Source organism: Strix uralensis, chromosome 3, assembly GCF_047716275.1.
Source record: "Strix uralensis isolate ZFMK-TIS-50842 chromosome 3, bStrUra1, whole genome shotgun sequence".
Taxonomy (NCBI): Eukaryota; Metazoa; Chordata; class Aves; order Strigiformes; family Strigidae; genus Strix; species Strix uralensis.
Genome location: NC_133974.1, coordinates 79,029,984 through 79,050,638, shown reverse-complemented (window position 1 = coordinate 79,050,638; position 20,655 = coordinate 79,029,984). Strand labels below are relative to the sequence as shown.

Genomic DNA, 20,655 nt, shown 5'->3' with positions numbered 1-20,655 from the left:
CTATAAGTATATTCCTGCATAAATATTCCTGCATAAACTTTCTCCCTAACTAAGATGTATTGGGTCGGGCTGGGATGGAGTTAACTTTCCCCGTAGCAGCCCCTCATAGTGCTGACACTGGCTCTGTTGGACATGGGGGAAGCTTCAACCCTGTAGGCTCCCGCTACCAAAACCTCACCACGCAAACCAATGCTACAGCTGTAGTTGCCTTTATAACCTTAAGATTAAACATCCGTGGTGGTTTGCAATGCAGTTGAGACATAAGACTATTGGAAGACTTCAATTTGTTACAGAAAGTAGCCAGCTACTTACGGGTTTTTGAGAAGTAATTTTGCTCAGGCCCAGTATAGTGCTCAGAAATATGTTTTGGCTGCTCTTCTGGTAGTGTGTGGAATATAAGGAGACAGTTTTCTCTTGTACATTACATATATCTGGTCTTTGGATATCCTGCATCATTCCCAGCATTCCTCTTATGAATGCAGAGGAATAACGTACTTAAAGAAGGCTGTTTGACAGGCAGCTTCTTCAAAGCAGCATGGTCATAAAGATTGGATTGTTGACAAAGAGGGCACATTGTAAATTCAGCTTTTCCTTGGATGGGTGAGTTGTATTCTACTGGTCATTTTATTATAGTGCTTTAAATGGGTAATGTTTTGAAAGATGAGACTAACTATGAATAGAACAGAATAGAATGAACTGCTTTCTTTGGTTTTATTCTTCCAGTTGCTTTTCATTATGGAGATGCCCTCGGAAACAAGGAAAATGTGTGTACATTGATTCAAAAACTTCATTTCCAGCATCTGCTGTTTACATTATCATTTAGGTGAACGTACAAAATGAGCCCCTCCTTACGCAGTTTTGTGAGTTTGCCTTAGAGAGGCACTATACATTATTTTAACTTCTGGATTTTTAGACTGACATACAATAGAAGATGGAAATTAATTCAGATCTCAGTAGTCTTGATTTTTGTTTTCCTAATCTCTCCTCTGCCTTTCTCCAGGGTGATGAAATGAAGAAAACGGGTATTCAACCTATTCCTATGATGGACAGAGACAAGAAAGATGAAGTCCCTCAGGGTCAGGTATGAACTCAATCAGTAAAATGATACATGTTTATAGTGTTAATAAAACATGTATGGAAAAAAACATTTTACATATTAGTGAATGTTGCATTTGACATTAGGGTATGTGGGCTGTTGAATTTTATGTTCTGCACGCAAAACAGGGTTAACTTTTTTAAGTAGCAGTGGGAAACTTGTTTTCAAATGTTTTCTTAAATGACAGTGTGCTCTTTGCTGTTGTTACTTGTTCCATTCTTTGTACTTGTAACTCTAGCTAAAACCACAATCACCTATGATTTCGAGAGGTGTCAATAACATGTTTTCAACTTAGTCAGTGGTTGCTTCAGCCCTTAGCTAAAAGGTTTTGCTGTTTTGTCCTGAATGCAAGATGAACTTCGTCACCTGTTCCTGGTTAAAATATTCAGATTAAGATTTCAAAATATTTGTGATTTTATACCAATACTTCTTCATTAGGTTTTTGGATAACTGCAAACACTGCTTTCTGTCATTCCTAAAATTAAAAAAAAAAAAAAAAAAAGTGAAGAGTTTCTTAAGGATAAGCAGTAAAGAGTGTATTTCCAAGAGCCTCAGTATTCTGTGTTTCATAGTCTTTGGGTACTGATTTTCCTGTGCACAAATGTGCAGAAATGACTGATTTTTTTTTTATGCTTTCCCTTGGGAAAATTAGTATTTTGTAAACATAAATTTGAGGGGAAAAAAAGGTCTTTGAACTAACTTTTTTGGGTAAATGAAAAAGGTAACTTGTCCTTTGATTATCTGAGCAGAGCAAAATAAATTTAAGTTGTCCATTGTCCATACATATACATATATGTATAAGGGTTTTTTTTATTTCAGTGGTATCTGATGCTTTAATTGTCAGTAGTTAACACTCACAAAGCATTTCATGAACTCTGAAATGAACAATAATTAAAATAATTTAGAAATGACAAAGTGTCACAAAATGACTATAGATTAATTACTTGGTAAGCAAGACTATGGAAATTTCTATATTCTGACACTTTACTCCATATGCTTTATCATATTTTAGCATGAAAACTATTACCCTTATTATAGTAGGGATTAGCAGTTAATTTACTGAATCTGTATGTTTAGTATAAACCTAAAAAAAGCAGGAACGTTTTTCTGCATTTGATTTATTTTCCCCCACACTATATTAGTTATCTTTGGACATCTTGAAAAGTACAGGGTATTATGGTATGTAGTCATCTTGGCATTTGTGAAAAAAATATTAATGAGGTGAAAGCACAGATCTAAAAAATAAGCTTTTTTTTTTTCCTCTTTAAAACACAGTCACAATTGTTCCAGGTACTGTCTTCATCAAGTTCTTTTTTACTTTGTGCTCTATTTCATGCTTCTTAATAGTTTAACAGTAAAATATTAAGCAAAATCAGATGTTAAAAGCCAACTTCAGTAGTATAGTTGTAGCTGCTCTATCTTACAACAGTGTTACAGCAAAATGTGAGATTTAGGACATATATAATCCTGTGAAAGTAACCATTCCTATATTTATGTAGACACTGAAGAATTTAATAAAGCATTATCATCCAATTCCTTGGTCCCTAACAAAAAGCATTAATGAGTATTTTTATGTGGATTTTAATTAAAGAATTAATACCTTGTTTAAATGACGATGTTTAGGAAATGAGGATTTGTATAAACATGTAATCTCTGACAAAACCGACTTCCGCCTCAAGTACTCATCTTTGATGAGAACAGCTTGTACTTAGCTCTTCCTCTCACTTGGATGGCTGGATCAGTTGGTCTCTGTTGTGCTTTACACCCTTTGCAGCACAACTCATGTATGGTCTCTGAGTCTGGTGTCTTCTTACTGTGGAGCCTGCACTGAGGGTTTGTTCCTAACTCAGCAAGGATCCCACCACCTTCTTTTCTGCTCCTGCTTTTGGAACCTGTGAAGAAAATAGCAATGCCAAAACTATGCAGTAACCTGAAAGTCCTTTTAATAAGCAAGTCAAGCCAGCCTGAGTAATGAAGGGAGAGAGAAGGAACAGTTCATGTGCTTCCGCCATTCAAAGCTTATCCCAGAAATACAGTTTTCAAGTTGAAAATAAAAAATTTACGCACCAAGGATTAAAATGTTAAGGGAGATTTCTTACTTCGGTCAAAACGTTAAAGATCCATCTCTTAAAGCTAGCAGTATGTTTAGGATGCACGGTTAAAGAGCCAGGAACAATTTATTTCCAAAACAAAAGATATTTGCCAGTTCCTCTTGCTTATGCATCTTTAAGATATATATACGCTGCGTTTCCTGCAGTGACTTCAATAGTTTGCTTGTACCCAAGTCAACTCTAGGATTTCTGTCTAGCCACAGCAACATAAAAATAAATCTGGAATCATTGATTTGGATAATCCAGACCTTTTACAAAAGGGATTTGTGTGAGTTTGCTCTCAGTCAGAAATGGAAACTCTCTCAAAGGAACGTTTTTAATTAGCTGGCTTTATTCAAAACTTAAATCCATTGAGCCTTCTAGGGTTTTTCCTCCTTGATTGATGTGCATTTCAACTTAAAAGTTTTCAGGACCTTAAAAGACACATTTTATTCTGAATACTGGGGTTCCAAAGAGAAGGTTGTTCAGAATATATTGCAGATGAACTTAGTTTGGTTGAAATCTGTTATGTTTTGCAGTGACAACACACTTCTCATTGAGCCAGAGGGTCTACAGTGTGACTGTAGGTCCCATTTTAATTTTTGATAACTATGGAGTAATATTCTGTTTTTCAGTGAAATAAAATAGTCCCCATTAAAAATAAACAAACAAGAAAAAGAGCCAACAAGAAAAAACACATAGGAAGAAAACAGTGCACTATGCAAAATAGCAATCTTTTTATTGATGGCAGACATCACACCTGTGTGCAGCCTTGCCTTCTCACTAGCTGCAGTTTCTTTCTATTGGTTACATCATGATTACTTCAACTCAGACTGTTGGGTTCTCAGGTCAGAAAATGTATCTCTTTTTTTTTTTTTTTTTTTTTTTTTATAGTACAGAATGAATTTGTGGAATGGAATGGATTTCCTCCACATCAGTATTGGAGGAATCTTTGTATTGAGGGAGGTGAGGGCAAGAGTTGCTCTTCAATTTCTGAATAAGGGCCAATGTTTAGGCTGCTAAAAAGAGACTTATTATCAAATGCTTTGGTCACAGTACAATACATGGTATTTCACTAAAAGGCATTTAAAAACTCTGCCCAGAGAAAGGGATCACAGTGTGCTACTGTAACTATCATGAGAGTCTGGGATAAATGAGTGATGTTATAATGGATCTGAATTTAACCTGTCATCCTTGCTAATATTTAAATAGCATTTTCTAAAAATTTCCTTGTGTCATGACAATTGAGCTGTGACATGGTAGCTGTCATAAGCCCCTAAGCCTGCATGAATCAGATATCATTAAAGAGGTACTCATTTGATGTTCTCGAAATAGATTTATAATGGTAAAAATGTATCACTGGACCACATACAAGAAAACAAATTGCAAACCAGTTACTGATCACAGTGCACACCTTTTAGAAACTTTCCAAAGGTGCAAAGCCCCTAGCATCTCAAATAAATTGAGCTATGGAATAAATACTCTGGAGGACATCAGAACAATCCAGAATCTAACCATATTTTGGCAACGCTGCACAACTTCATTTTTTTTTTTTTTTAAATATCATCACAAGAATAATATTTGCAGAAATGGCTCTGCCATCAGCACCTATTTCCTGCCACTGCTGACACAAAAAGCCAGACAGATCCTGAACGAATCAATTGGATAATAAAAGCAGTCATATTAGTCATAAAAGAGAGGCATGTAAGCAACTTGTAATTGCCAGAGACTTCACTGTTAGTGCTTCATTTTAAAGCTTTTGAATATTAAGAGGAGATGCAGAAGTATGAAGTACTAATGTAAATGGTAATTAGGTAAGTAGTCAACAGCTTTGAGCTAGTTGGCTGTTAACTTTCAGTGTTGTAGTTTGGCAACATTTAACTATTCTTTTTCATTGTTGTTTTTCACAGATTGGGTTCTACAATGCTGTAGCCATCCCATGTTACACCACACTTGCACAGATCTTTCCTCCAACTGGGCCACTACTCCGAGCATGCAGGTGAGTAAATATGCAAGTTTTTGCATAGCATGTAGCTTGGTTAAAGAAAAAGCAAACATGCTTTGCAAGTTTGTCTGGAAATATAGACTTTTAATTTTAGAATTTACATGCAGATAAACAGGGATACACATCTCGCATTAATCTATGCAGAAACCCAGAGGCAATAACTACTGTCTGGGACTATCCAATGCAGATCTGCAGACACAGCTGATTAAAATGTGTTTGATGCTAAAAGCATTTGGAGAGAAACAGGTTCAGTGCTTATGTATACCTATCTAGGCTGGTTCAGTACAATTTCACTGTGTCCTTTTTACTTCAGCGTGGTTCTCACAACTAAGATTGGCTAGAATTCAGTTTCATTAAAAAAATGTGGTTTTGGCATGTAGTTTCATTTCATGTCAGAACATTTTTATTAAAAAGCAGGAAAAGAAAGATCCCTGGAATATTCAGTAACTAGGAGCATAAGGGTAGTACCACTAGGACGTGGGAGAGGCAAATGTCCTATCAGTCAGTTGGGATGTAGCTTGGGATCTTCTGGAGGAGAGGAGAGGGTCCTTAACCAATTGGCTGCTTCTACCCTGGAATGATGGTGGATCTCTTTGTAGGTTGTTCTGTCCAATAATTATATCCTGGACCTTAGCAATCTTTCCTGACAAAACTTCTGTTGACACCAGTATGCTTCATGAAAATGTTCCATTTTCAAGTTACTATTCTCTAAAGAAAAACAGTTGGTTCATAAAATGCCAGCAATCTTTAGTCACATCCAGGGAAAAGAGGCCTGTTTTTCTATGCTCTTACTAGCACCTCTCTCATAATTTTTTTTTTTTTTTTCTCTTCTGGTTCTTAAATTCTAGCTTGCATTGAACTTTTTCTTTGTTCTGTATGGCATATCTACCTACTCTGTCACTTGCCTGATCTCGTGCACTAAATGATCCATGTGAAGTAACAGAACGGTGCCCACTATATACAATGCCATGAAATTTAACATAGTGGTTAGCAAAATAATTTAAATTGCACCCAAACGCTATTTCATATAGCTATGAGAAGAATATGTAGGTCTGTACCAGTGAGACAGAGGAGTATCATACAAAAACCAGTGAGCATCTAGGAGCCATCGTCAATAGTCAGCTGCCTCTAAGGTCCCACTGGTGGGCATGGATGTGCAACCCTTAGATAGATATGGAGGGAATACTAAGTAGGATTAGAGACAATACCTCTGTAGTTATTACACTAATGGGGCTACAACTGGAATCCTGTTTAGCACCTGTGCTTTAAGAAGAGTAGATAAAGACACTAGAAATTAGGAGAAGATTAAGAACTTAAAGAATGTTTTGACATCTTAGTAGTGAGAGACTAAAAAATCTGACATAATGTATTTAGTTTATCCAAGATAATATCTTTATCAAAATCTGTAACTGTCTCCATAGTATGTTTTCTGATTAGACAAAGCTCATTAGTTTAGCAGGTAAAGACTATTTGAAGCCCAAAGGTTCAAACGAGGAATATGGTGAATGTCTTTTTTAGCATTTGGAGTAATGCTAGTTGAAGATCTTAAACCAAGGCTAGATATACTTTTTAAAAGAGAGGTAAAAGGGATACAGGTCTGAGGCACAGTTACTGTGATGAAATTGCCAAGGCTTGTCTCCTCTATGCAGTCCAGCTAGGTGATCCTTATAGTAGTGTCTTTCGTCCTTAGAAAGTAACAGTGTCTGGTAAACAATAGGCAGTGATTTTTTTGTCCTAAATTGAGTAATGTGGAAGTATTTGTAAGTGCATATTTCCGTGGTTCCATCAGTTACAACAAAGCATTAAATTCTTCTCTGGTTTCAAAACGCTGTGGAGTGTCTTACTATCATAAGGGTATCAAAGTCCAAATCCTGTTTTGAATTTTGGAGTTACAATATGGGGTAGGAATGTGTACTCCCTGAGCTGTGTTGACCTAATATAGAAGTGTTGATAGTTTGATCATAGATAATTGAATAATGTGTAGTCTCACAAATATGGAAGAGTTGCTTTCAGTGTGAAATCAGAGAACATGAATTAAACTACAGAACTGCTTGTAATCCTTTCAGTCTTTACAAGGTCATGAGTCATCCAACTGCTTTACTGAGAAGTAGTCTGAGATCTTGGAATTTTTAACTTCTCTCTCTGTGTAACTGTTGCTTGAAGGCATGTTGCTTAAGCTGTGTTGATGACTGAAAGCTAAATGGTCAGTTATTCGATCCATGTAACTGGAACACAGATTGTGCTTTTCATAACCATGTTTTCAGACAGAAAGAGTTTTATACTGTTTACATGGACTAAATAGCAACTATTATACCCACCATTAGAAAGGCAGTAATACTACGAGTGTTTCCAGTTACTTGTTTCTACTCAAGGTAATACTGTCAAACTACTTTTTATATATATATGAAATTTTTTCTTTCTTTTGTATTATTAATTTGACAACATGTGGGTGTACTTTTACTCCCCAAATCAGTATCTATATGCTTTTAACGTGAAAATGTCTTGCAGAGTCTATATGATTAATAAAGTAACCTCAGCACTGGATGTCAGGAAAGTTCTGCTACTAGTACAATCAAATGGGAAGTCTTAAAAATGTAGAACCATTTGCATAAGCCTGCCAGTACCTTTGGTAAGAAGTTAGCATTGTTATTCCACTTAATGGGAACTGAGGCTTAGAGAGGCTAGGTTGAGTGCTTCAGACTGCACAGCATCTTCTTCAGGAGAGGGTTTTGGAAAGGCCCATATCTTTTGATTTCTAGCCACATGGATATCCAAATGAGGCTTATTTGCAAAAGTGGCTTGTAATAGTCGATGGTCCATCTTTCAGTACTCAGCTGAGTGGATTTAAAGTTGAATTGTAGAGTATCAAGCACCCACATACATATGTGGCTTAGATAAAAGGTTCTCCATGATTCTGAAGATCAAGCATGAACATCTTTTTCAAGAGTGGGTTTCTCTGCAAAAGGTGTGATATCTGAAGTAAAAGCAATCAGACTCCTGGCAGAGATTATATGAACCTTTGTGTTCTAGAAATTATGTTTGTTTGTTGGAATTCCAATTACAGATATAATACTGATACTTTCGAAAGCTACACTGGCACAGTCTCCAGACTGGGCACAGCTCTGTACAGACACAGCTCCCCACCTCGCTCTTGTGCATTCCTTAATTTAGATTGCACTGATGCAGAACTGGGGCATAGATGTGTGGATGGGGTTTAAGATCTCTGTAAGACTAAAGAGCTTCCTGAAAATCCACACCCTGGCACAGTCTTTTGAGGAACAGTTTGATAGTTTTAGCTTAGCCTTGCAATTACCCTTTGCTGTCTGCTTGAGGGGGTTGAGGAGGAAGTGTTGAGAGTTCAGACTCTGAGATGCAGGGTACAAAATCAAGAATACAGATCTAACTTCAAACTCCCCAATTACTAAAATACATGTCATTGCAGGGTTTAGGTTACTCCAGAGCATTTCAAATGGCTGATTTTGCACTATACTGGTGTTTTTCCTTTATTTTTGATGGGTAACTGTTATTCAGTGTGATGAGAGGAATACAGCCTCATTCCTGTTTGGTATTGCCTCAGCTGCTGACAGAACCAATTTTGATATCACCCCTTCACCAGCAGTGCTCATTCTTGGAACGCAGTGTTTAAGCTGGAGCATCCTTCAGTTCTTTGGAACACAGACACCAGCTGCAAATAATAGCAGCAAAAGCAGCCAAGGCAGCATGTCAGCATCAGGGTTTTTATTTTGAGAGTCTCTGAGAATTTATTCCAGACACTTAGGAGCCAGGACTTCACTTGGAGCACAAAGGCAAATGAATTGTATTATCGACACCTTTAAAAAAAAAAAAAAAGAAGTATCAGTCACTGATTTCCCTGAGGTAAGGTAGCAGCTAAGAATCTAGAAGGTTTTCTTGTCCAGTAATTTAGTCCACATTTTTAAATACTCTCTTGTCATTCTACGTAGATCAAAATTACCAGCCACCTGTGTTAGTGTTCAGAATAAGTCCTATGTGTGTTTTGTAGCCCACATACTCAGTGGGCCTACCAACGTGGCAAATCTGTGATAGTATATTTATTTTAAGGATGAGGTGAAGTGATTTAATTTTTTCCTTTATTTCAGACCAAATAATTTTAAAGAGTTTTCCATGTGCTTTCAGGTCTCTCAATTCTTGATGAAATGGATATAATTTAAAAATATTTTGGCTGCAATTCTCCTCATTACTTTCCCAGTTTTAGGAAAGGGACCTAGAAATAGTGACAGTTCAGTTTTTTCTAATCCTTAGTGCCTGAATGTATTAGCTGAGATTCAGTGCCATGTTAACGCTGGCTTCATGACTTCCAGCTGGCCTGGAGCAGTGGCAGAGCAGGTTTCCATCTGTCTGCAGACAATGGTGTAGGTGTTCCCCTAGGGGGCATCAGCTTTCTTCGGTAGACTCCATAGATCCTGCCTTCTCCCGTCCCCAGAAAATGCAGCATTTTCTTTTCTTACCCGTTCTCTGTGCTTTCAGCTCATTATTTGATGTTTTATCAACTGTTTCAGCAAAGCTGTGCCATAAAAATCAGAAGAGCTCTGCCACATAAATTCTGATGTAATACAATAATATGACATAGCATGTAAGACCTTAGTACTTTTACCATCCTGTTTACTGAAGACTTCTAAGAACTGTTGTTTTAGTAACTAGATGTCTGATAGTATGAAACTGAAACAGCTTGCCCTTTTCTCTCCGTATTTGAAGACTGCTAGATTTGGCCATAGGTTGCATGAATGGTCCACTATTGGACATCATCAACACAGACTTCCAAGTCACTGGACTGGTATTACTGTGTACAGCAAGTAAGATCACGGGTCTGTAGTCCGTTCAGATCATTAGAATATTACCAGCTTAACTTCCCATTATTTTATGGCTTGTGAACCAAAATTTGGGCTTGAGGGTTGACCAGAATGTGAGACGCTAAAAAAAATTTCTGTCTTGATGAAGGGGTACTCTTTAAATGTAGTAGATTGATAGTATGATCACCACATTAGTAACTGAAAATTGATACTATGATGTTGACATACAACATTTTATAGACTGGTGGGCAGCCCATATGCAGGAGTTTTAGAAAGCTTAATGCACTTCTGTGGTTTCCAGTGAAGGAAGTTTCCTGGCAAAAGTCCTGATGTCTGGTGGTTTTGAAAAGGGCCAAAGGATGCTGTGGTAAAATCCCTGAAGTCCAAAGTGAAGAAGGCTACTTGTCTTCAGGCTGCTGTTTCAGAATCTCTGCAGACATGTGTCTATTAGGTCACAGCTGGGTTTTCTCTACAGCTGTGAGGGCTAGAAATTTTTAATGGAAGCAGGTTCTAGTCTCTAGCTTCAGGAGGAAGGTATGCCATAGACTTATATCTAGTGAACACAGATACGAGCCGCCAAGAATTACAAAATGGGATAACTTAAGGTGAAAGATGACATAATGTAAAGATGATAAAAGCTTGATGATATACACGTACTTATATACAGCATAAAGCTACATCTCTAAGTATAGTACAGCAAATGGTATTGTTAAGAGGAAATCCTAGTAAAGTTATGAACAGTGCTTTACCTCTGACTTTTTTGCATCTCCAGGGACAATCTCAGCCAGTGGGAGAAAGTAACAAGAGGTGAGGAAGCCTCTATATGGATTCCCTCCCAGTCCCTTGCTCCTGGGACATCAGACTCACTTCCTGTGAAGATCGATGACTGAACAGCAGCAACAGATTGTTTTAACCCGAAAAGCATCCCTTCTTGTTTTGGGCGTTGTTTTTTGTTTTGTTTCATTTTTATTTGGAAAAAAAATAAAAAGGAAAAAAGAAAAGCTACAAAATTCTGAGAAGCAGATCTGCCTAGGAAGGTAACACCCATGGAGTTACCTCAGCTAAATGACTCTGGCAGCCGATCTCCTGACCTACACCAGTGACACAATATGAACAGAGGGAAAACGACAACCCAGATGTTTTGGAATCAGCTATCAAAAGAGAACTTACAACTTGTGAATATAAAAGACTGGCCTTATCTCATAGGCTACATTGCTGAGGCCTTAATTTAAAACTGACTGGGGAGGGGGGGAAATCTTAGGGGGTACTTCTAAATTGTATCTTTCTAGTAAGGGTTTCAATGGTACTTTTATTATACCGTACTGTGGCTGGCTTTAACACCAGTGTCACTTGGGAGTTCTTGGCTATAAATAGAACAATATACCCATTGCTATTGTGAATGTTTATGTGTGATCTACTTGTAATCAGTTTGAACTCCAGCAGAATCCTTGGAGACAATAATTCATGCTTAGGTTACAGTGAATTCTCTTGCTGCAAACTAAAGGAAAACCAACATTCAGGTTGAAATTTTAAAGTACTTCATTAAGCATCGTGATGCAAATTGTCTGTCACTCACAAGGCAAATGTTGAAAGAACTAGTGATGGTGCTTTGTTCTTCAGAATGATTTATAAACCTAGAAAACTCCTCCTTTAAAACACTGGAAGTACTGAGTATTTATCTCTGCTATGAGAGAGAATTTCAGGTTGGAGTTTTTGTATCCGTAGTGGCAGAAGTATCAGATTAAAATTTAAATGTGACAGCAAAGATTTCCTTGCCTAGCTCACAATTAAGTAAAGTCATCATTTCTGTTTCTACCTGCTGAGTTGTATTTTAAAAGGTATTAGACACATACCTGAAGTATGCTATCTGCTGGGAACAAAAGCCTTGTCAGAAGAGTCAGGTCTGATAAGAGCGATTGTGGTACCATCACAATAAATCAAAAATGTTTTTGTATTGACTAGCTTTTGTGTTGCACAGTAACACTGCATGTCTTCTACTGCTCTTTTCCCCCATCCCAAAATGAGTGAAATTAGGAAACTTCCCCATTTGTCTGTTTGCCTTTTTCCCCTAGTTCAGCAAAATTTCCAGGCTTAAACTGCCTTTTTTAGTGAAAGAATAGCTGACTGAAGAAAAGTACTCTAAAATATTGTGTTTACAGTTCTGTGCTGACTTAGGCTTCAGCCTTACAAACTTATGTGCAGACTTTTAAGACCTTACATTTAATGCCACTCTTTTAAATTTAGTGCAATTGTACAGAGTATGTTTCAACAACAGTTAGTTTGCCTTCATCTTTCTCTTAAAAATAATGAGAAAAAAATCTTTATATTGACTGTGTGAAAACAGTCTTTGCATACCTTTCACATACAGCCTATACTGCATTATATGCTTTTTCACAGACAATACACTCTTGTAGTGGTTCCGTGATAACATGGCCATTTGTGTAACTGCAACAAATAACAGTAGTGACTTAAAGACAGAACACAGGTTCTCTTTTTCCATCTCATGTCTGTTGAGCTGTATTGCTCTAATAAGCATGCCATCTTATGGGTTTCATGTAAATGACTTGGACTCTTGAGTTTTGCCTTCTGTTATGGTCGAGCACATACCAGTATCTGTACATGTGTACAGTATGTGATACATAATTGCATAATGGATAAATGCACCTAAGCCTTTGCAGTACATAGATGTCCCAGAGGTTGAGAATTCAATATGAAGCTTTCTTATTTGTATGATACAGGTTACCTAGCAGCAGCCCCATATTTTTTTTCAGTTTGCTTTACCAATTTTAAGTGCAGAAATTCATTGTTAACCATAGCAAACTATTTTGGAATTAAAAAAAAACCAAAACCCACAAACAAAAAACCAGCAGGAAACAATTACACCAAAGTAGAATGAATAGAATCTCATGCTGTGTCCTCTGCTTTACTCCTTAGCAGTTCTGTTTTAACTAAATCATGCAGATGCAACTTTTCATCTGCTCAGTACTTGAGACACAATCCATGGTTCCTAATTTACATGGAAATTATCCAAATCTGTGGTGACTACAAAAATACTCCCTGAAATTCAGATACTGCAACAACTGGATGGAATGTTTTTCCTTCATGGATTAAGTATATTTGCTGTTATTCTCACTCTTTGAAAGCTGGTCTTACAAGCGTTGCAAAAGTATTCCTTATCACACTTTGTCTGAGTGATTTAAGCTTTTAATTAATCTTTTACTCATTGACAGTAAAGAACCTCACTAGTTCTGTTACTTACCATTCAAAATATTTGACAGTATCACATAGTATTTTATGTTTTGAAGTTTATAAGTACTGATACAGAACATGTTTCCCTAGCAAATTTGTCAAATTGGCAATAAGTTGTTCTAGTAATGTCTCCAGTCAGTCTGGTATTGTTTCTAATGTAGAACTATTCAAACCACATAAAATATATGTTTGTGATAGTATAATATCCATTAGAATTAAAAATTTTGGCTCCACTGGTTGTGGTTTGACTTGTGTTCCAGGTGTGTAAGAGGAGAAAGGTCATGACAAAATGTTATTCTTTGCTAGCACCTAAACCAACAAAAATAGCCACAATTGGCTGTATTGTCTAAGCAAATTTAGTCTGTCGTAGCATTTACGGGGTGCAGGTTCAGATGTGTAAATTTTTTGTAGAAACAAACTTATACCTGCACTTCCAAAGTCAAAGCCACTGAAAATTAAGAATTTGAAGCTGCATTTGAATTTCATGGCTCAAGAGTACGTGCTGAGATTTAATTGTTCAAAATTCTGGACTTGAACTCACAAATAGAGTAAGACATCTAGATCTGTAAGACATCTGGCTCATTAAGTTAAACTGCCAAAAGCCATTCTTCCTTGCATTTTTATCCTGCTAAAAATGATCTTGCCCAAGATCAATAAGAATGTATAAAAGCACTAAGAGATCTCTCCCTTCCTAGAAGTGTTAGACTTTTTACTCCCAGAACTGCATTATCTTTGTTAATAATTCCAACTGCTTTTCCCTTCTAAGCCCAGTAAAGGTAAAAGGATTGTTTGAAGCCATATCTGAGCATTTCCAATGTATTAAGAAATGGTGCCTGAAAGGTAAGCACTAAGTGAGAAAAATAGTCGACATAGCATGATACTCATCTGAGATGTTGCATATTTTATTACAGCACTGACAGAAACTCCATTGTTATAATTAATCTATCAGTTTTGTACAGTGGTGCGACATTCTTCTGTAATGGTTCAACTCATGGCAGTATTTTCTTTTTTTTAATAAGTGACCATTAGAGAAATGCAGCAGGCTTTTGTAATTGGAATATATGATAAAACATATTTATGTTGGAGGGGACATGCAGTGTGGCATTCATCTTTTTATGTGTCACAGACTTCTTTCATGTGTTTAAACTTAGAACAGTGTGTTCACTTTGCTGTGACTGCATTTAGTGTTAAAATTGTAGGGATAGCAAATAGCACTATTCGTGTTAAAAAATAGATTGTTAGATGCTCAAACAATTATGACCCTCTTGAAATAATGCATTTGCCTCAAACACTGTGATACAGGAACAGTTCTGTGAAGTGGAACAATTAATTTGTTCATTCTAAACACAGGAAAGGCTTTCTGCACACTACTACAAGGAAGTTCATGTTCAAACTTTAGGTTATATATCCCAATCTAGCAAAGGCACATCATAACTCTTGTTTTGCTTTCTGACCAAAAACTGTGCTCGATTGTAATACGGGTGTATACTCTGTCAAAAAACCTAAAATAACGGACTGCTTTCTAGGGTAGATCAAACTGATTTGTAGAGTAGATTCATATGTATTCAAAATTCAGGTTGGGCTGTTATGTGAAGAAGAAAGAACTTCAAGGTAACAACATTCAACTTTACTACATTTAGTGAGCTGAAAAATTTGTTTTATATATATATATATTTACACACATATATATATATATGATACATATAAACTATCTTTGTAAAAAAACAAAAAATATGCAAGTGCAATAATTTAAAGAGGTCTTAACTTTGCATTTATAAATTATAAATACTGTACATGGTGTGTAATTTTTTTCATGTATTCATTTGCAGTCTTTGTATTTAAAAAACAAACCTAAACCTTTACTATTACATTTGTACAATAGAACAGTAAACATTTATTATGATAGTTAAGTTGTAAATAAATTCACAAACCAAACAGCCAGTACATATGCATATATGGGTGTCCTATTGTGAAACCTGTTTTTGCTTTTACTGCTGGCTTTAGCACAGCAAGACTATTTCTGTGGATATGTAATTATACATATAAATATATGTATGATACATAAAATATATTTAGAAATGTTCATAATTTTAATGGATATCTCTATACATATACTTTGGTGTGAATATTACTGAATACAGAGTTTTTTAATATTATTTTTCATGTTTATTTTTGCTATTATTGGGAGTGAAAGAGAGGGTTGGGAAGTGTGTGCGTATATGCGTGTTTATACCACAAGTAAACCACAGGAGGAAGGGATTCAAAACATAACGGAATCCTTCAAAAAGGGTAGTGCCTGTTTTTCCCTGTAATTACAATTTACTATTTATGATGTGTTTTCCCAACATAAGTTCCTCCTTCTTTTTTAAAAAAGAAAACATATATTTTATCACCTACTGCAAGTTCACATTGTCACAGGCTGCAAAGGGATCCACTTTCCTGTTTGCCCTCCTGCAACCTTGCTGTTGACAGAGACTTCCACACAGATCCTTGCTTTGCTACTGTCAATCGGCAGTGCAGCTAGTGCAGAATCATTTGCCATCTTTCGGGAATTATGGAGATACTGAGATGCTAAATTGTAGAAAAATAATCCCTCACGCAAATTTTTGTTTGCTAGTCCAAAGTGATATAGGGCTTTGACAGCTGCCAATACCCTGAAAAAACAGGATAGGTTCTGGGAACTGTAAGGCAAAATTCTGAACAACACATTAGCAGATATTTATAAAACAGGTGGAAAAAAAAAGAGGGAAAAAAAATTGCTATTTATCTACCTAATACACTGATTTGCTTCAAAGATCTCGTGCACTGTTCATGCTCATTAAACAGGGTATTCGCCATTTGTAGACCTCAAAGTGGCCTTGTGCCTTTATGACTCTGCATGACCTTTCCATTCTCAGAGAAAGATGTTGATCCTCAGATAGAGAGTTCAACCTGAGCTCTTCTCTGTTTCTCAGCATGGCCTCCAAATGTTTCTGGTCTCCCTCCTCACTGAAGGAACTTGGCATTGCTAGGATGACTTGGCCAGAAATAGGTTTCCAGGGCAACTGTTTCAGTTTAGCTACTCCATACAGTTGTCAAAAACAAGTTTTACAAAATGTACCTGGGTTTGTGCTGTTGTGACCACCCCTTCCAGAAAGCTCTGTTTGCTGCAAGGGACCTGCTGCTAGGGCTAACTTTTGTGATGAAACAGAAACTGCACTGACATTTAATACATTTTTTTAAGGTTTACTCATTTAAGTTAAAGCTCTCCAAGTTATTTTGGGGGACAGGCAACAGAAGAGGAATGTTTCTGTGATTAATTTGGTCCTTTTTGCCTGTTTCTGTATTGTTTGCAAGGAACTGTAGGCTGAAGTCAGTTAATGACTTTCTGGTCAAGCTTCTCGAATTGGTAGCAATCAATCACATGCCTTTTCATATTTTTCTGTTTCTCATGTAGACTTAGCTCTTGTAGCACAGCATGGTGCTTTGTCATTGACAGTCCCTGCCCAGTCAGTATGTTTTCCTTAACATTTTTAGCCCTTTGTTATTGAAAAACATCATCGGAGACTTACAAAAATGAACGCCTGAATATATTCCCTTGCAGATACTGCAAAATATAATCATAAAAGCACCTTAACTGAAGCTTATTGAAGTTTGGGGAGGAAAGGAGTATTTCAGGTGGCTTTGAGGAACTTTGAATTAAGGTTATTTGAAAGTATCCAAGCGCTCTATAAGATCCTGTGCTCATTTAAGTCAATTGAAATCCTTCAATGGATTTCACCTGCTCAACAAGTGTTGGAGATTACTTTGTTGTACTTTTTTTGCTGAAGAGAATTACTAAGGAGAAATTCCCGTTCCTCAGCCTGTAGTCCCTCTTCCTCAGGTTAGACAGAAAAGGTTTTTTTCAGTGTGTTTCAGTTGTGCCCTAAGGAAGAGCTGCCTGTACCATGGATGTTGTCTTTGAAGATGATGATCTTTGTCTCTGGGTCAAGAATGAGTTACAGAGGAATGCTTCAGAGGGTAATTGTTGTGTGCATAAGACGTGTTTTTTAAAAGCCTTCTAAGAGAAAGGGGAAACCTGAAACTTAAGAACTCTGACAGGAGTGAATTATACCAGGTAAAGTTTTCCTTTCATGTTTTTTGGTTTGTAACATTGCTGGAAGGGCTAAATGATTTTCACCACATTGTCCAGTAACATTCAGCTGGCATTAATTATTTTTCTTTTTTACAGCAATGTAAACTCTGTGCATATAGGTGAGAATAAGATTTTTGTAGGGCTACTTCTGTTCCTTGAGCTGCTTTTATGCTGCTTATGGAAGCAACATAAGTTGTTAATAAACACTATTTAATAAGCACATCAAAATGAAAAAATAGGACTTGTAAAATACCAAAAAGAAAATCCAAAAAAAGAAACTTTTGGAAGCACCTAAGAGAGTCAATATCCATCAGAAGCCTTTGAAAATTTTACCATCAATGTTAGTAGCAGTGGTGAATATGGGTAGTTTGGAATTAGTGCTGATGGACAAGTTAATCCTAAAGAGAAATGATATGATAACTAATGTTCATTTCCAACTAGTGAAGTCCAAGTTGTTTTCTGCTGCTGACTTTTCTCTTGGAGAGAAAAGAAATATTCATATTGACCATATTTTACATCTTCTGACAAAAAATCCCACCTTGATGAAAAAAATGTAGTTTCTCATGTGACTAGCCTGGGAAAAAGGCCAGTGACTTATGCCTTTCCTCTTAATATGAAAATGTACTGAATCTTGCAGAGAATAATATTTACAGTACATTTGGAAAGACAATAGACATCTGTTAAGATTCTACTTATGGACTTGAGAGAACTGAATTTCTCTGTGACAGATTTCCAGATTTTTGTTATGACCTTGTGCAAGTTGCCCAACACTGGATGGTTTTGGGTTTTGTTATTTAACTTACTTAAGCCTCTAAACATGTTTGGTTGGTTTTTTTATGTTATGTATGTTTGGAGAAGTCCTTGGTTACATGCAGTCCAGAATATAAAATAGGTTGTCACCTTATAATATGTATGATGGTGTTCACTTTCCCGTCTGTGAAAATATCACAGAGCTGTGATGCTCTCAGATATATGCTGCTGATGAATATCATAGGTGAGTACATTCTCTTCCATCTTCTTCAGATGTGAGGGGAGGCTTAAGAAATTACAGTGCAAGCTTTCAAGATGGCATATGTATTTTCATATTTAATAACTTCTGAGCTGTCACAGTGCCATATAATCTTAAAAATTTTCAAACCCATTTAATTAAACACAGTATCAGATTTTATTTTAAATCTGACTTCTATGTGAGGGCAAGTGGTTTTGAGTAACACATGTGTGTAGTTCCTGTTCCACAACCATTTTGCAGAGTCTGTTCCAGGACTGCTGGGAGTGGTATGGTTAATTCTCCTGGTCCTCTGAACTATCTGAATGAGCTCCAGCTGTAGGACAACATCCTGTTTTGGGCTCGGTACAGTCCAGGGAACTGGGTTTATCTTCTGAGCAGTTCTCCCTGGTTTTCATGATTAGTTACCAAGTATATTAAGACATTTTATAGCCTCATGCAGAGCTTCACATGCAATATATTGACTTCCTTCCTTTCAAAGTTTCTTAATTAGCCACAGCACTAGTAAATGTTCTAGGTACTCTAGAATCACAAGCATGGTAGAACTTAAAGTTTCCAAGGAATAAATGCCTTTTTTTCACATTGTTTGTTGTTGGAATATGTGTAAAATAATACACAAAACCTCAGAATATGTTCCTTTTGGAAGCTGTCTTTCATGACTCTCCTGCATATTACAGAAAAATGTTATCTAGAATCCCTCCTTCTGTCCCCAGCAGAGTGTTGCCATCAGAGCTAGCTGTCTTTTAATGGTGATATACCAGAAGCATTAATGAACTAAGTGCCTGTCCATCAAGCGAACCTAAAGAACTTCCACATGGTCTGGGACTTGGAGCTGATCCAGGATGTCTGCTAATATAGTTTTGCTTCCTGAATGTACAAGGATGGCAATCTTCGTTGAGTTTGTTCTAAATCTTTGCAATACCAACAATCAGAGGGAGCTGACCTAGTGTTTAGAGGTGGTTGCCATTCTAGCTGATGAGGTGTCAGCTGAAGACCATTTTCTGTCCTTCACCACAAAGCATGTGAACCCCAAGACCACCAGTCTCAGAAAAGCAAGATGTTCTGTACTGCAGACTTTAAAGAAAGCTTCACACAGGAACACTTAACATCCTATGAGAGACCTGTGTAGTTTCTATCTGAAGGCTTCTAAATCAATTCCTTGGAATCATTAAATCGAATTTGCTGATAAGGTTGGCAGGTTCCTTATTTTCTGCCTTCTTCCTTTCTGCTCCTTTGTCCTATGAATTTGCTTTCCTGGTAGAGCAATTTCTTTTTTCCTTTCACCTTTGAGGACTGCATGAATAAAACAAACTGCCATCTCTACAGCCTTTTCTACCCTTTCTACTTCTGTGGTCTGAATTCATTCCCCGTGATTGGGAATTCAAGGTGTAAAGCTATTCTGCAGGGTTATGTTTTCAAGGTTTATGTAAAGCACAGAGAACAGGGTGTGTACCAAATACCGAGTTAATGGGCTGGAATTGTGGAAAGGAGACCTTAGTTTCTTTCTACTGTGAGAGTAGTAGTTTGCATGTAGTATTACTACCTGAAAAGCCTGGAATGAAGTAAATAGTGTGGCATGTCAGGGTAAGGTAAGGGCAGAACTAAAATGAAAGACAGGCTCTGCATATAGGAAAAGCTTCTCTCACCCACAAGTATGGAGGCTAATTTGAAGTCTCAGCTCCGCAGTCTTCCTGCACAGTAAGTTTTGCCCTGAATTGCATAAAGACCTCATACAGAATCATCGTCTACCTTTTGGCAGTGTCGTGTAATGCTTATCATGCAGAAGAGCTTTCTGAAGTGCTTTGGACAGTGTCTCTATGCAGAGCTGGCATAGATGAAATAGATGTGTTTGGCAATCCCGGTGCTTTTCTTTTGAAGATGCAGCTGTATTATGGAGCCATTTAGGAAGTGACAAGAAAGGACTACAGAGTGAGATCAAGAGGGTTCTTCATTTGCAAAACCTTTTACCAATTTCTAAAATTTAGTTGATCCTGCATAGCCTGCCTCACAGATGAAACCATTATTGTATCTTACTCTTTCTGCTGCTAGCTCATAGTGGCAGTAAACTAGGGTAGAGTTTGCAGAATTTTGCTTGAACTTCCACTTCTGTTTGGTATCTAACCTTAGTGTGACAAAACGCTTCTGACACTGGTGGAGTTCTCCCTTCCCAGGAACACTGATGCCATGGGAAATGGCATGGCAGACATCCACATGGTAAACAGAAAAGATTTTTTCACATTCTTTCAACTGGAACATGTACCAAGAG

At 37.0% G+C, this 20,655-nt stretch overlaps 1 protein-coding gene across 3 annotated transcripts in view; it reads left to right on the top strand.

The window, feature by feature from the left end:
• Nucleotides 1–11,301, top strand: part of PDE10A (phosphodiesterase 10A) — a 382,017-nt gene extending 370,716 nt beyond the window's left edge. For all 3 annotated transcript variants that reach the window (XM_074863004.1, XM_074863003.1, XM_074863002.1), the window contains exons 20-22: nt 1,001–1,081; nt 5,097–5,185; nt 10,793–11,301. In XM_074863004.1, coding sequence (XP_074719105.1) covers nt 1,001–1,081; nt 5,097–5,185; nt 10,793–10,910 — 288 coding nt within the window. In that variant the 3' untranslated portion in view covers nt 10,911–11,301. The remainder of the gene's footprint in view (nt 1–1,000; nt 1,082–5,096; nt 5,186–10,792) is intronic.
• Nucleotides 11,302–20,655: the final 9,354 nt, after the last annotated feature.